General features: G+C 36.4%; 2 protein-coding genes across 4 annotated transcripts in view; both read left to right on the forward strand.

Moving 5' to 3' along the window:
• Positions 1-158: 158 nt before the first annotated feature.
• fbxo16 (F-box protein 16) lies at positions 159-4,845 on the forward strand. 2 transcript variants are annotated; one of them, XM_067418637.1, is made up of 9 exons: positions 159-418; positions 544-682; positions 1,505-1,540; positions 1,625-1,831; positions 2,331-2,495; positions 2,579-2,835; positions 3,504-3,588; positions 3,827-4,046; positions 4,187-4,845. In XM_067418637.1, the coding sequence occupies exons 2-9, from the start codon at positions 602-604 to the stop codon at positions 4,213-4,215; spliced, it is 1,080 nt and encodes a 359-aa protein (XP_067274738.1). In that variant the 5' UTR covers positions 159-418; positions 544-601; the 3' UTR covers positions 4,216-4,845. The 2 variants fall into 2 exon arrangements, with proteins under 2 accessions (XP_067274738.1, XP_067274737.1); XM_067418636.1 differs by having other exon boundaries at positions 554-682.
• A 542-nt stretch (positions 4,846-5,387) lies between these two features.
• Positions 5,388-15,337, forward strand: part of fam49a (family with sequence similarity 49 member A) — a 35,752-nt gene continuing 25,802 nt past the window's right edge. For both annotated transcript variants that reach the window (XM_067417813.1, XM_067417811.1), the window contains exon 1: positions 5,388-5,546. The gene's annotated coding sequence lies outside the window, so the exon portion shown is untranslated. The remainder of the gene's footprint in view (positions 5,547-15,337) is intronic.

The following is a 15,337-nucleotide window of genomic DNA, read 5'->3' on the forward strand; positions in this document are numbered from 1 at the left end:
TTTATTAAAATTAATTGATAATTTTAATTGATAATAAGTCTAAACACATGTCGTGTATACATAGATATCAAATCAATATTTGGTAACGCTCACAGATTTCTTTATTCAGAGAGTCTCTAATACTGTGTACATGCAGCCTTACTTCAGTTATTTTTGTAATTTTTAGTCAAATCCTTGACTTCAAATACTAGCGAATCTGTTTTGTGAACCGATTCATTTGTAAAAGATCCGACAACAACGATTCGTTGGGTCAGTGTTTGGAAAGAGGCGGGACAGATTGAGAGGGAGTGAGATTGCTATGGAGACTGGTAAACTGTACCGAGCAGGAAGAGCAAAACCATCTATATCGAATCAGTAAACCTTTAATGGTTCCGTTATAATAGCTAACGTGTATTTTGGGTTGACGTTGCTGCAAATGGTAGGTTTGATTCTTTTGCTTTTATAGGCTACTGTAATGTTCTAGGCTATTTTATTGTTGTTTGTGTGAAAATCACAGCACATTTGTTTGCCTTAACATGATGTTGTGGTGCCTATATGACTGAGATTTCCGCAGGTATGATTGGATGGAGCTGAAGGTCAAACGCCTGTACTTCAATCAAAGATGCCCCAAGCCCCCAGCACAAAAATGCAGACCAAACTGAGCACCTGGACACCTCTAAATCATCCACCCTCCAATGCTAATGTACGTGGAAAAGTCAAATATTATAGTATAAGATCTTCTGCTTGGTTTGCCATTAGAAATACAGTTTCAACTGTTAAGTTCAGTTTTTTTGCAGCTACAGTAACTTTAATATACACCGAACAGGCATAACATTATAACATAACATTCCTAATATTGTGTTGGTCCTCCTTTTGTTGGCAAAACAGCCGTGAGCTGTCGAGGCATGGACTCCACTAGACCTCTAAAGGTGTGCTATTGTATCTGGCACCCAAGAAGTTAGCAGCAGATCCTTTAAGTCCTGTAAGCCACGAGGTGTTGCCCTTCATGGATCAGACTTGTTTGTTCAGCACATCCCACAGATGCTCCATTTGATTGAGAGCTGGGGAATTTGGAGGCCAAATCAACACCTCAAACTCGTTGTTGTGCTCCTCAAACCATTGCTGCTTTGTAGCAGGGCACATTATCCTGCTGAAAGAGGACACAGCCACCAGGGAATACCGTTTCCATTAAATGGTGTACATGGTCTGCAACAATGCTTAGGTAGGTCAATGCCAAGGTTTCCCAGCAGAACATTGCCCAAAGCATCACATTGCCTCCGGTGGCTTGCCTTCTTCCCATAGTGCATCTTGGTGCCATGTGTTCCCCAGGTATGCGACACACATGTACCCAGCCATCCACGTGAAGTAAAAGAAAACGTGATTCATCAGACCAGGCCACTTCTTCCATTGCTCCGTGGTCCAGTTCTGATGCTCATGTCAGCACTGGTCTGCAGCTACACAGCCCCATACGCAAATAACTGTTCAATAGTTTAATATCAACTAAATTCTGTAAACTTTTTTTCAGGTTTTTGAAGAGAGAAGAAATCTGCTTGGAAAGTGGGTAAGGCATCCACTTCTCTGTAAAAAAAATTGCAATGTTCACATTATTGTTTTTGATGCTCATTCACACTTCTTTTTGCCCCAGTTTGAGATGTGGACAGATAGCCAGCGGAAACAGGTGCTACAAGATTTTTTCTCCAGATGTTCTGTTAACCAGCTGAAACATCTCAGACAGACTTTGAGCAGCTGGGTACCAGAGGAAGCCCTTGACTTCACTAGAGTCCTTCCCAGGGTCATATCTCTCTATATATTTTCATTCCTAGACCCCCGAAGCCTCTGCAGATGTGCTCAGGTATGTATTATTGCCATTGTATGAATGTTTGAATGTAATGGAAATGTTTTATTTTATTTTATATATACATACAGTCACATATATTCTATATTTACCGTATCTATACACAACAGTTAAAAAGTTATTTAACCAAAAATAATGAAATAATGTAATGAAATATTACAATTGAAAATATCTGTGCTCTCTATATATAATTTATTCATGTGAGGGCTACATTTTTAGCAGCCATTGTTGATTATTAGAAATCGTATGTATATTATTATCATAATTCAGATTTTTTTGATGAATAGAAAATTCAAAACAGCAGCATTTATTTTAAATAGATTTATTTGTACAGTATATATATCTTTGTTGTCACTTTTGATTAATTTAGTGCATCCATGCTTAATTAAATTATTCATTTCTTTTAAACAAAATCTTACTGACCCTAAACTTTTGAACTGTACTGTTTGATTGACATTAGTGTGTTATCTAATTACATTAATATTTTAATTTGCAGGTGAGCTGGCATTGGAAAAACCTGGTGGAGCTTGACCAACTGTGGATGCCTAAATGCCTGAAACTAGGCTGGTGCATAACCTTTACTCCAACACTATTTGAACAAGGTGTATGGAAGAGGCATTACATAGAAACAGTGCAGGAGCTTCATATTAGCAGGCCCAAGGTAAGATAACGGGGAGTAAGAGAAATATCCATTGAGGAATGCTGGAATCAGTGTATTTGTTTGTGTTCTGTCACATATTCCAGATGCATGTGAAGGAAGACTTTATTATCCCTGAGGTGAAAGTAATTGGCAGTGAGATCATGGGGTCACATCCTGTGACCGGCCACAGGGAGTTCAAGTCTGTCTTCTCGAGTCTGCATGGGAAAAGTAAAGATGAGAATGGCTTGGTGAAATCAGCCAAAGGCCTTCCTCCATGGAGAGACTCAGATAGGCATCCCACTGATATAATACGCTTTAACTACTTGGATAACCTTGACCCAGTTGAGCATGCAAGAATAACGTGAGTGAACCTATTTTGTTTTGCACACACAGTTTGGGGCAAGTAAGATTCATTTTAAAGACATGCATACTAAATTGATCAAAAATGACAGTAAAGACTTTTTAGACTTTTAAAAACATGCTCCAGAAACATTTATTTTTATTATTAATGTTTAAACCAGTTGTGCTACGTAATATTTTTGTGGAATCAACAGTTTTGAACATAATATAAAAATAAGGAATGAGCTTCAAATCAGCATATTAGAATTATTTCTAAAGGATCATGTGACACTGAATACTGGAGTAATGATGCTGAAAATTCAGCTTTATCATCACAGGAATAAATGACATATTAAAATAGAAGCGAGTAATAATTTAAAATTGCAATAATATTTCACAATTATTATTTTATTGTTTTTTAAGGATTTTTTATTAATTATTTAAATGTAATTATTTTTGTAAAATGCATCCTTGGTGAGCATTAAATACGTAATTCAAAAGCATTATAAAGTCTTACTCACCCCAAACCTTTAAACAAATATATACATATGTATAAAGAAGTTACTATACTTGAGTTGAGTCCTTAGGTATTATAATATCACCAAACTATATGTTGTCCACTAACAGCTATTTTAGTGCATTTTATGATTAGTTTCAGCAGAAAATGCTAAGCCGTCTTTATTGCTACAGTGCTACTTCTAATACAACAAGACAAGAAAAAACTACGAAAGCACCATCTCGCTCAACATACAAGCTGCGCAAGGCCAAATCTTTGGTAAGCCTATCTAGTTGTCATGTGACTGCACTGTTGATTTGCGCAGAAATCAGCAGCAGCAGTGTGCAAATAATTCCCTAGAGACTACATAACCAAGAGGCATCATGCATATTGAACAGACTATATGTGGAATATCATGGAAATGTGCTGCACGGAGGCAAATGGCACTGTGTTGCTGGGGATATATGCTGAGAGAAATATAAGAGACACCACTGCATTTATGTGTATATTTCCCCAGATGTTTTTATCCTTGGATCTCAGTGCAGCAGGAAAGCAAAACCATAACAGGCCGCAATGGGCAGCACAAGCACTTCCGACTAACAAGGACTCCATAAAGAGACTTTCCCAGACCTCCCAATGGAATGCAGGGATACGTCCTGGTCCTGTAAGGCCTCCAGTGCCCAGACTGAGTAAGGAGGGGCTCCGTGCATTACAGCGATCCAATAGAAGCATACCAAGTAAGCCCATATGTACTTTCAATTCCAGTCTTAAATATAAGCCAGTCAAAATATTGTCTGTGAAATTGCACCAATTTTTTAAATCATTATGATGAATTATTAATAACACTATCATCATAATAAGCATTATTCTGTTCCAGCTGTGTCTCTTTTTGAAGGACAGCCATGAAGGGGACCAATATGTGAAGAATCAACTGAAGCTTGAGACATGAGGCCATCTACTGGATCATTTTGCTATAGCAACAAGTTATTAATACAAAGTTAATTTATTATTATGTCTTTAATTAAAAGTAATCATGTATTAATATTAATGTCATCATTGTATTTTGACAAAATACAATGCAGTCATATTATTATTATTTTTAATTATTATTATTTTTGTCTTTCTTGAGTCCCTTTCATTTGTTATTGTCCACTAGATGTCCCTGTTTGCTCATAACGTCCGAGTTTTTGATTAAAGGGATAGTTCACCCAAAAATAACAATTCAGTCATCATTTACTCCTCCTGAAGTTGCTCCAAACTTATATACATGATTTCGTTTGCTGAACACAGAAGATAATAATTATTTTGAAGAATGAACAGTTGACGGTAGCCATTAACTTTTTTTTTTTTTTTCCATACTATGGAAGCCAATGGCTACTGCCAACTTCTTGCAAAGGAAAAGCATACAGGTTTAGAACAATTTGAGGGTGAGTGAATGATAACAGAATGTTCATTTTTGGGTGAACTATCCATTTAATCTTTATTCACAATAACTTAGTAAGCTAATACTTGGAATGTATTTTGTTTTATTGTTCAATATTGCCTTCTCATATATATATAGATCCAACAGTCATATTATATATTATATGTCATATTAAAATATATGAAACTCATTTTTTTTATGGCTGTACTCATATTTTATTCATTGACCTTAATGGTCCTGGGTATACAAAATGTATTTTCAATATGTAGCCTAATCAGATAAAGCCTTAGAGAGCAATGTTTGCATACACAATGATGACAAACACCATCTAAACAAGAAAAAAAAATATTTCTCTAGGAAATTATTACTTTTCTATAATTATCTTAAAATATTTTGTAAATGATCTTATTTTATTTTATTTTTTAATAGCTTTAAAATAATACCTATACCATCCAAACCTCTCAATCAAATCAGCCTATTTAAAAAAAAAAAGATGTGAAAAGAAAATCTGAAGATGCAGGGACATTCAAATCCAGAAGTCAAAGACAGAAGCCTCTGAGAAAGACTATGACAAGTGTCTTATAAACGCTATCGGAATAGGACTTTTATTGTGAAATCTTGACTGTCCAGTGGCCATTTTGAATCGAAGCGCCTGTCGCTGTGTTCACGCGGCTGGCTGTGTTGCTTGAGAGGTCTAGTACACTCAGTTGACTGCAACTGAAGTTGGAAAGTGTAAGGTGGAGCTGTCCGAGGGTTGAGTCGGTAGAGTTGACAGAGGCGAAATCCCTGGAAAACTATATTTGCGGAATTATTGGTAAGTATAATATGACTTTATATAGGTGTCTACCTTTATAAAATAATGGGAAAAGCATTTATTCCCGCATACGCTTACATTTTCAATAGTCAGACTGAGCGCGCGAGCCAAGTTAGCTCTTGCTCTCTGTCAAACGTCTAACGTTAAATATCTCCAAAGCCGGAGGAAGTGTCTTTAGTTCACTGTAGAAAAAAAGTATTTATATCTTATCCAGATTATGTTTTGTCTTACTTTTAGTTGTGTTGTTTCGATTTTACGGAAACAAGAATATTTATCATTTACAACAAGGTTTTTTTATCGTTACTCAGTGATTCATTTGGTGGGTGTTACTACGACAGCGGTTCTAGGAATATTTGACAAGTTTTAAAGGACATTACAAATGTTATGGGTGCATTATTTATATATACTAAATATGTGTACTTTTTGCCATTTGTTTGGTTTACGCGCGTAACTTACTGGTATTTTACAGGGATGCCCACCCGCTGGCGGTTAAATTGAGATGTCATTTGGCAGTCTGGTGCGAGCAACGGTTTTAACTGCAAACTGTTTATCTGCTTGCTGGTTATTTAGCAGCATGGTTATACATATATATCTTTTCTTCTTTTTTTTTTGGAAATTAGGATTTAAAAAGAATTATATCTCAAAGCGTGTGCGTATTTTGTCAAGGATTAAGACTGCTGACATAAACTGTCCTGCCAAAAAAGTCGTTGTTTGGATTAAATATGCGAATGCTTAAAAGTCTGTTAGATCATTATTGCAGTGATTATGTTACTAGCATGTTTTATGTTTGGCAACAGTTCGTCTAACCCTAATTGATGGAGTGTATAGCCTTCTTAAAAACCACGTAGAAAGATGATCTTGGCAATATTCCAGGATGACAATGTCAAGATGCATCATGCTCAAATTGTGAAAACGGTTGGGAGGTAACACAAAGAATCATTTTCACACATGAATTGGCACCTCTGAGTACAGACCTTAAATTCAAGTCTTTGGGATGTGCTGGAGTAGACTACAGAGTGCTGGACATTGTCATTCAATATAAGATCTTGACCAAAAATATATGCTCCTTTATCTTGATGGAAACATAAATGTTGTGATGTTTTATTCACAGTGCAAGTGTCAGTCACTCTGTAAAGGTTCATCTGTGAAAATGATTCTTCGTGCCTTGGCCCTCGGGTCAGTTTGAATCAAGACTACTAATGGAAAATCATTTTACTTGAGATGACTGCTTTGTAAACATTTTTGCATAGTTTTCATTTTATTCTGTTGTTGAAGATTGTTACTATTTTCCAAATGTTCCAAAATACTGGCATTCCAGTCATGCACCAAATGTGATTTTCCTTAAAATGTACTTCTGGTTCTATATAATTGCATTTTTCAAAGTAAAGCTTCTTTCAAAGTGCTATGCTGGGGAAGAGGATCTCCAGGTTGTTATTGTCAACACCAAGAGAAGGCAGCTGTTTCTTTACTGACACTCAGGAGAGCTGGGAAACTAAAATCCCACCCATTGGATCCTGTACAGGGATGGATGGAGTGCCAGTTAGTACACCCCCATAGTTTGAAGTGAATCTGACAAGTTGCCAAATTGTTGGGATATACTTTCTTTAATGCTTTAATTTTGTTCTTCTCTGGACGGCCAGAGGGTTTCTAGATTTATTATTGTTTTCCCAGATCAATTGTGAAATGCTGCCTGCTGCCAGACGAATGGCGACAGCTGCAGTGCTCTGTGCGCTGGTTGAGCCTTTGGCTATGCCTTAGCATGATATCTTTGAAATGATATGGATCTTATTTCAGGGTAGTTTGACCAGTCTCTCATCCTGACAAACAGTGTTGGGGAAAGTTACTTTGAAAAGTAATGCGTTACAATATTGCGTTACTCCCTTAAAAAGTAACTGAGTTACTTTTTTTAGAAAAGTAATGCGTTGTGTTATGTTATGTTAAAAAGTTCTATTTTTGTGCAAATGTAAAGAACATTTCACTCGAAAATTTAAATAATAAGCCTCAGGCCGAGGTACAAATGCAAATTCACGCATGTACAGTAGAGGCCGCAGCTCAAACAAACCTTTCAGCTGTGCTACTGTTCTGGATAATGGAAGAATAGGATGCAGGAAAAAAAAAGTTTTAACACTCATCACCGATAAAAAATCTAAAGTAATTTTCGGTTTAACTGAACCATCAAAAGTTAGTAGCAAAGCATTGGTCAATAAAGTTAGATTAAATGCATAAAAATACTTTTTTTAGATTTTGAGTTGTAGTTAATCTTTATTGTGCAAATGAAATGAATAAATGCTCACATTTAGTCTAGAACTACAATAACATGTTTACACACAAGACACAACGCCTCTGCACTTTTTCTCAACATGGGGACAGGGTAGATGTTAGTCAAAATGTTTTGAAAACTTAGTAACTTGCATTTTTTTTTACATTTTAAAAGTAATGCATTACTAATTACTTGAAAACGTAATCTGATTACGTAGCTCAAGTTACTTGTAATGCATTACCCCTAATACTGCTGACAAAGTTTTCTTTGGTTAGAAAAGCATAGAAGCACATGAAGTAGGAATGCTAACGTTTAATCGACAAATTATTATTTGTCGATGGCCGATTAAGTAAGGTCATCTAGCTGTTTATTTCGAAACATAATTAACCAAGGGTCCAAAAAACTTCCCGAACATAGGAACTGCTTAAACGTCACAATGAAAGTAATAAGGTCCTGGTTGATTAATGATGATCTTCCAGTGCTCTTTATCTGTGCTCTCATATGGCACAGTAAATCAAGACCTGTCAATCTGAGTGATCAAACCAATCCAAGCGTGCTCCAGCTCCAGCTTTAAAACAGTTTCCCGTTTGTCTCATGTCACAAATCACATACTTCTCTACTATGTATTAGTATTCACAGTACTCATAAAAGAGAAGTGGTTACCAGTGCATTGGTGGTGCTATTTCATACAAATACTTGGCATAATATACTTATTGTATTTTCAATGATAAAGGACACAAGTCAATCCATTTTGTACTATGATTTTACAGATCACATTTTCATGTGCAGTTATTTTTTTCACGCGATTAAAAAAAGAGCAATTCTAATATGTCAGCAAATTTGAAAGCACTTGTTAAGTGATGGTCTTTTTCCCTATATTCACTGTAAAGCCAAGCTTATCTAGTTCATGATTTACTTACCCTCAAGCCGGTCTATGACATTCTTCTTTCAGACGAATACAATCAGTTATATTAACAAATATCCTGGCTTTTCCAAGCGTTATAATGCCAGTGAATGGCAGCCCAAAATTCGAAGCCCAAAAAAGGGCATCCATCCATTATAAAAGTAATCCACAAGGCTCTAGGGGGGTTGATTAAGGCTTTCTTAATGAAATCGATGGGTTTTTGTAAGAAAAATGTCCATATTTAACACGTCATAAAGTAAAATATCTAGCTTTCACCAGACCACTTTCTATATTCACCGCCATTATAATGTTTGGATTATTGGAATTTTTTTTAATACAACTCTGATTGTATTTGTCAGAAAGAAGATTCCATTATGGGAATTTATGCAAATTGATATCCTTAACCTGACGATTGATCATATTGTGGACAAGTACTTCCTCTTACAGTAATATTTCCCATGCAGGAATATTTTGGGTCTAAATTACTTTGCATTACAACTGCACATGTGCTGCATTTTCAAGGCTTTTCTTGCTGGAGCTAATTGATTAGTCAATTTTCTTTTTTAGTCTTTGTTAGGCATCTCATGGCAGAGCATGCAAAAGATCGCGAAAGGGATTGCAAGTGGTAGTAGTGAATTTGCAGCATTTTGGCAGTGTGTAAATGCATTGTGTGTCGTCCAAAAGCCTCCGCTGCCTCATCCAGCTGGCAACAAGGCATGTGTAAAATCACTTGTTAATCCACAGTGGTCGTTTGTCTGTTCAATGCAGTGCATGTGTAGCAGCAAAACAGGATGCACCCTACGTTGTTTTAGTTGTCCAGGGTTTTCTGAGTGTGGCTGGATTAGTCTACTCATGATTTGTCAAGCTTTCAGAGCAGATTACATGATTAAGATAGTATGTTGTTGCAATAGCAACATGAAAAAAAAATGTAATTAATGTTTGACTGGTATTAGATTAATTGTTCTTGCTTGTATCATTTAATTTTACATCATTTTAAGGTAGAATTTTTGCTATCATTTAATGCTCACTTAAAACCTTACAAACACTAATTTAACAAAACTGTTAAATGCAATGTAATCAGTAAAAGAATAATAATAAATATCTAGTATTTTTATGTTGGGTTTTGATATCTAAAATCACTTAGCATTACAAATAATTTATTTTTATTATATTAAAAATAATATAAAATTATTTTATTTTATTATATAAATATATTATAATTATAATATCAGGCTTTTATTAGTTATTATTCATAACAAATAGTTAAATTAATTAAATTATGAATGCATCCCTATAAAAATACATATTTTTTTATTTTAATGTTTATTCAGTATAGGTATTTAATACTATATTAGTTGTTGCATTTCTTTAGTTTGCATTTAAAAGTTGGCATAATGCTGTTGGTACATTTATAATGGACTATGCCAATTTCTGATCAAAAATAGAAATTTCTTTCCATTTTTATATATATATATATATATATATATATATATATATATATATATATATATATATATATATATATATATATAATATAATATAATATAATATAATATAATATAAATTTTTTTTTTTTTTTGATTAGACCACTTGGCTCCATTTGGTATCATCTGACTCATTGCATTTGTATGTAAATCTGCAGTTCAATTACTGTGGTTTTATTGGCTTGAAGCAGATGGACTCTCAGACTCATAATGTGCTTACTCAGCTCTTATAAACACTCAAATATTTGTGTCTTTATCAGCAAATTGATTTTACTAATATCGGAACAATCCAGTAGCCTGATCTGATTTGCGCATCAGCTTCTCAGAATTCACGATGGAACTAATATTGACGTAAAGTTGGTAAATTGTCTGCCTGGGTCTTAACTTTAACATCTGTTGCCAGTGCATTCCAAACCTCGATGAAATACTTGATTACATTCACTCAACCAAATGCATGACACAAGTAGTTGGCACTAGGGGTTGCACCGACTAGTCGACTTTAATGTAGGCCTGTCACGATAACAAATTTTACTGGACGATAAATTGGCCAAGAAATTATTGCGATAAACTTTAATATTGTCGTTCTGAGACTATTTTCATCTAAAATAATGATAATGGCATAAAAATGCAGGTACACCTTTTCAAAGATCAATAAACATTCATTTCTAAAGACTATTTAACACTAAAAATGGAAAACATTTTAAATAGCCACAATAAATGAACAAAACAACCAAAAACAATAAAAGCATAGACTCACAGTCTGATTAAAAAAATGCACTTGAATAAATACCAAAAACAATAAATAAAATGGATGAAAACTGCAATGGATGATTGTGTTTTAGGAGTATATTAGGGGCGGCACGGTTCACAAAACAATAATTTTAGGGTCACGGTTTTCTGTTCTGTACGGTTGTTGTTGTTTTTTTTTCTTTTAATCCAGAAATGTACTTCAGCATATGATATATTAATTATCCTCAATTTAGTATACAGTATTAAAAAAAAAAAAGTTATATCATAGCCTAATCATGCACAAACTGAACTTGACCATCTCTGAGGAAAGTGATATTTTGATACAGCAATAGAGAAGACATTGACATGACATGCTTTTCATTTATTTGGCAAAAAAAGGAGACTGTGTGTTGCTATCTCTACAGGAACTTATGTGCCTTTTTAGCACACAAAGATTGAACTGAAGAATTAACTTGCATTTATCAAACTTCAGTGTAGCTTTAAGCCTCCTTTATACACGACGCGTCCGCTCGAGCACGAGGGTGCGCGCGGCAAAAATGACGTCGACACGGAGTGCGCGAGACCCCATTTCACTTGCCGTTGTGCGAGTCAAATTTCATAACTTTGTGTGTGGCTCCGCAACCGAAGGGCCATGAGTTCCAGACGAATCTGCTGGCCGAGAATGACGCCTCATTACGCCGCACCCGGTCTGCGCATCGAGTATAAACACCTCCCCAAATGGACGAGGTGCGCGCGGTCAACGAGAGAGATGAAAACAAAACAAAAACATGCAAGTGACAATTATCGCGGCCGGAAAAATTATTGAGCTCATATTTTTTATCGTGCGATTATTTGATTTATCGACTATCGCGACAGGCCTACTTTAATGCTGTGCCATGACGTTTCAAGCTTGATGTCGACTAATCGCTGGCCTATAGAGGGCGCAACAGGATAAGCAATTTCCTGACACACAGGCTTTGTTTTTAACAGTTAAAAATTACAAATAAATGCATACTCTGAGAGCTCTCCACAAGACCTGTTTGATTATACTATCTGGATGCTCAAAATTGATTGGGAGAATACACGCTTATTGTATCATCGTGCTCAACTAATGCGTGCTGCATTGTAATGCACACACGTAGCCGATCGCACATCACGCGGAGATCGCGCGCGCCTCACACAAAACCATTCAGTTGCGCAGAAATGTATTGTCAACATTGTCAATTGTGATTTATCAATAAAATAGCTTAGAAACTGAAAAAATCTAGCATATATTTCTTGAAAACTAAAACTATTCACTATTAGTAGAGAGATGCTGGGAGGTAGAATTAATTCACACACAATCACTTACTAATGCATTAAAATCTTTATTGTGCTACTTTATCTGTATCTTATTCAGAACGAGCAGAAATCTGTGAGAAGTATAACCATAAGACAAAATAACTGATACAAAAGCTGTCATGTAGGAGCAATAACCTTATGGGCAACGCTGTGTCATGTGCCATAGGTGTCCTGTGAGAAGACCTGTGTTTGCGTCTCAGCTCAAGGTTCAGGCTTATTTGTTCATTAATGACGTCATCAGCGACTAGTCGACTCGACTTTTATCACATAAATATCAACTTTAAAAACTCTGAAGTCGTTCAACCCCTAGTTGGCACTGCCAGTATTGTGGCACCAGTGTGAACCTTCTGTTGTTCACGTTCAACAAACTTCCCGCTTGTTTTACACTTGCACTTTCTTATTTCCTCCCTGTTTGTCAGACACGCGGCTACGCCGAGGGTAATCACAGGGGAAGTATAGCTTATGTGAAGTGCAATGATTGCAGAAACCACTGGTAATATTTTTACATAATAGATTAAGTAGGATGTTTGTGAAAGCTTGTAGCTCTACTTTTGAGAACAGAAGCACAGTTATATCGGCAGGTGATCTTGTTGGTGATAACTCTGTGTTCAGCGGCATACTGTGAGTTGGAGTGTTACCAGACCTGACGCCTCAGCTGGCATTTGAACTTGACAGTAACCTTGGCCGGCAGAGTTGTCTGGCTCTTCTCAGTGATGCTGCTTTTCATTGAATTAAGCAGCTGCTGGAAGTTAGATTTATGATGTTTTTGTCCATGGTAACAGTCTGTGAAAGCACTGTGAATGAAATGCATCACAGCTCAGATACTCTTTCTCTCTCTACCTCTCTGTCTTAAAGGGGTGCAAAAACATTCTTTCGAAGGCTTGATTGTATTTGGGGTGCACTGTAACGTGTTCATGCTTCGTTTTGAAAAAATTGCATTAATTTTCATATATTTTACCTTTATTCTAGGGCTGTGCGATATGGACAAAAAAAAAACCTATCACGATTTATTTTTTCTTTTTTTTCCGATTTCGATTTTAATCACTATTTTGACAAAAACAAACCTGCTTTACAGTTATAAATGCATTCTGTGTGAATTTGAATCATATTTCCAAAGGAAACAAATTAGAGCTTTATTGAAATGTTAACACGTCTCTAGAACACAAATGTCCTAAATAAATAAATACAATTTATTTTCTAATTCCAGTGCTTGGGTCGCTCTCTCATATTGCGGTCTTTGAATTTGAAATGAGCTGCTGAATAAGATGCATCATGAAACTTTTGCTTTCGTTGATGTGCACTCCGTTAAATGAGGATATTTTTATTTTTATTTGTTTAGCTTGTTTCTTTTGCAGGAGGATGCGCTTCAAACAACATTGTCACAGCGCGCAGTGCTGCGTCCACATTGAAAAGTTCAAAACAAAGGGAAGATATATCGATGTGTAGTGTATCTATCTATGCTAAATTTTATTGAGCCTTTTTTTAAATAACAGTTTAACATTTCAGTTACCATGTGTTTGAAGAACAATACAATCTCTAGTCCAGTGTTGTGAACTAACAGACACCCGGTAGAAAGCAACACTATTTAGAAATGGCAGCAAGATAAAGTCATTTTATGCAAAACCTGTTTTCTACAGATCAAGCATAATAACAGAAACATTGAATCATCTTGGAGAGAGTTTCATCATGTTGACTGAACGGGATATGCAGTTTGAAAGCTGAAAGGAGAGTGACTGACAGACGCAGCAGAGCGAGGGAAGCGTTCAAGTGAAATTTAATGATCATTAAAATATTCATCTCTACCTCACATTAAACTAGGAATGGCTTCAGAACACTTAATATAGTACAAAAGCCTTTTGTGGGGAAATTGGGGCTTAACAATAACACAAAATATTGGCATAGTATCGGATTTGGATCAGTCCAGTCTGACCGATACCCGATGTACCTGAGTATCGGATCGGCACAGTCCTACCTATACGCAACAACAACTTAAAACAGGTGCAAAGATTAGTTTGTGTTGAGGAGTATTTAATGCGAACCGCGACGCTCTGAGACCGAAAAGAGGATCATGAGCTACTTGTGAATAAAGTAGCATAGTGCCACGCTTCACGTTCTGTATATATTTAAATCACAGCCTTTGTGCTTTGATAATCGCACTAAACCATATCATGATTACAGTTTGATTTTGATTAATCGTGCAGCCGTAATTGTAAGATACAAGCTTAAATTAGGCTTTCCTCTCATGGCTCTTTGTATCTCAGTGCTTTTAAGATGCCAAGATCACAAAACAGAAGTGCTATTCAGTCCTAAAGAGGACTGTAAGAAGAATTGTACGCCTCTATGTCCTACACGCTTTATGATGGGCTGCGGAGGCCGCCTCTGAATGCCAAACCCCCATCGGTTTACGCACTGAAGCTGTTTTGTGTTTCCCAACTCTCTTTCCTCTGCCCGATAATCCAAAATGCCAACATTGGCGAGATGACGGTTTGCCTACTTTAGCGAAGAGAAGCCATTATCTGAAGGATCTAAATTTCTTTAGACACTATAAACACTCATACTTTTAGGACCAGAGGTTCATTTGTGGTGTTTGAATGGGATGCGTTGTTTTGGAAGTGTTGCTCCACCCCTCATGACCCTATTGAGCAGAGTGTTACGGCAGAGGAAGCAAGGCCACCATTGTGGCAGTGTTTATGTCGTCCTGCCTCCTGCCACATTTCCCACCCACCAGTGCCCATGTAGGGGCAAAAATCAACCAGTCTCCTTCAAGCTTCAGTCACATTTACTGCAGCCTGAGGGAGGCACATTTATCTTAACCCAATTTTAGGTTTGCTGTTCTCCACAGTGAAAACAGAGAGGTCTTTAAAAATGGATGAAACCGTGAGGTCTCGCCCTGTGGTGTCTCTGTTATGTTATACAGGGTGGAGCAGCCCTTGTGCCTTTTGGTCTTTGAAGTTTTTTGGTTAAAGAAATCATTATTATGACAGGCCTTTGCTTTAGTCTTCGGATGCACAACACATCTGATATCGTATGTGCCGGGTCGGGTCGGGTGTCAGTTTAATATGCAGGTTTAAGC

Source organism: Pseudorasbora parva, chromosome 15 (assembly GCF_024679245.1).
Source record: "Pseudorasbora parva isolate DD20220531a chromosome 15, ASM2467924v1, whole genome shotgun sequence".
Lineage (NCBI taxonomy): Eukaryota > Metazoa > Chordata > Actinopteri > Cypriniformes > Gobionidae > Pseudorasbora > Pseudorasbora parva.

Bases quoted from the DNA above. Each gene is read 5' to 3' on its own strand.
- fbxo16 (XM_067418637.1), top strand. From the start codon at position 602: ATGCCCCAAGCCCCCAGCACAAAAATGCAGACCAAACTGAGCACCTGG. The intron at 683-1,504 runs GTACGTGGAAAA...ACTTTTTTTCAG, and splicing joins ATCCACCCTCCAATGCTAAT to GTTTTTGAAGAGAGAAGAAA. The intron at 1,541-1,624 runs GTAAGGCATCCA...TTTTTGCCCCAG, and splicing joins GAAATCTGCTTGGAAAGTGG to TTTGAGATGTGGACAGATAG.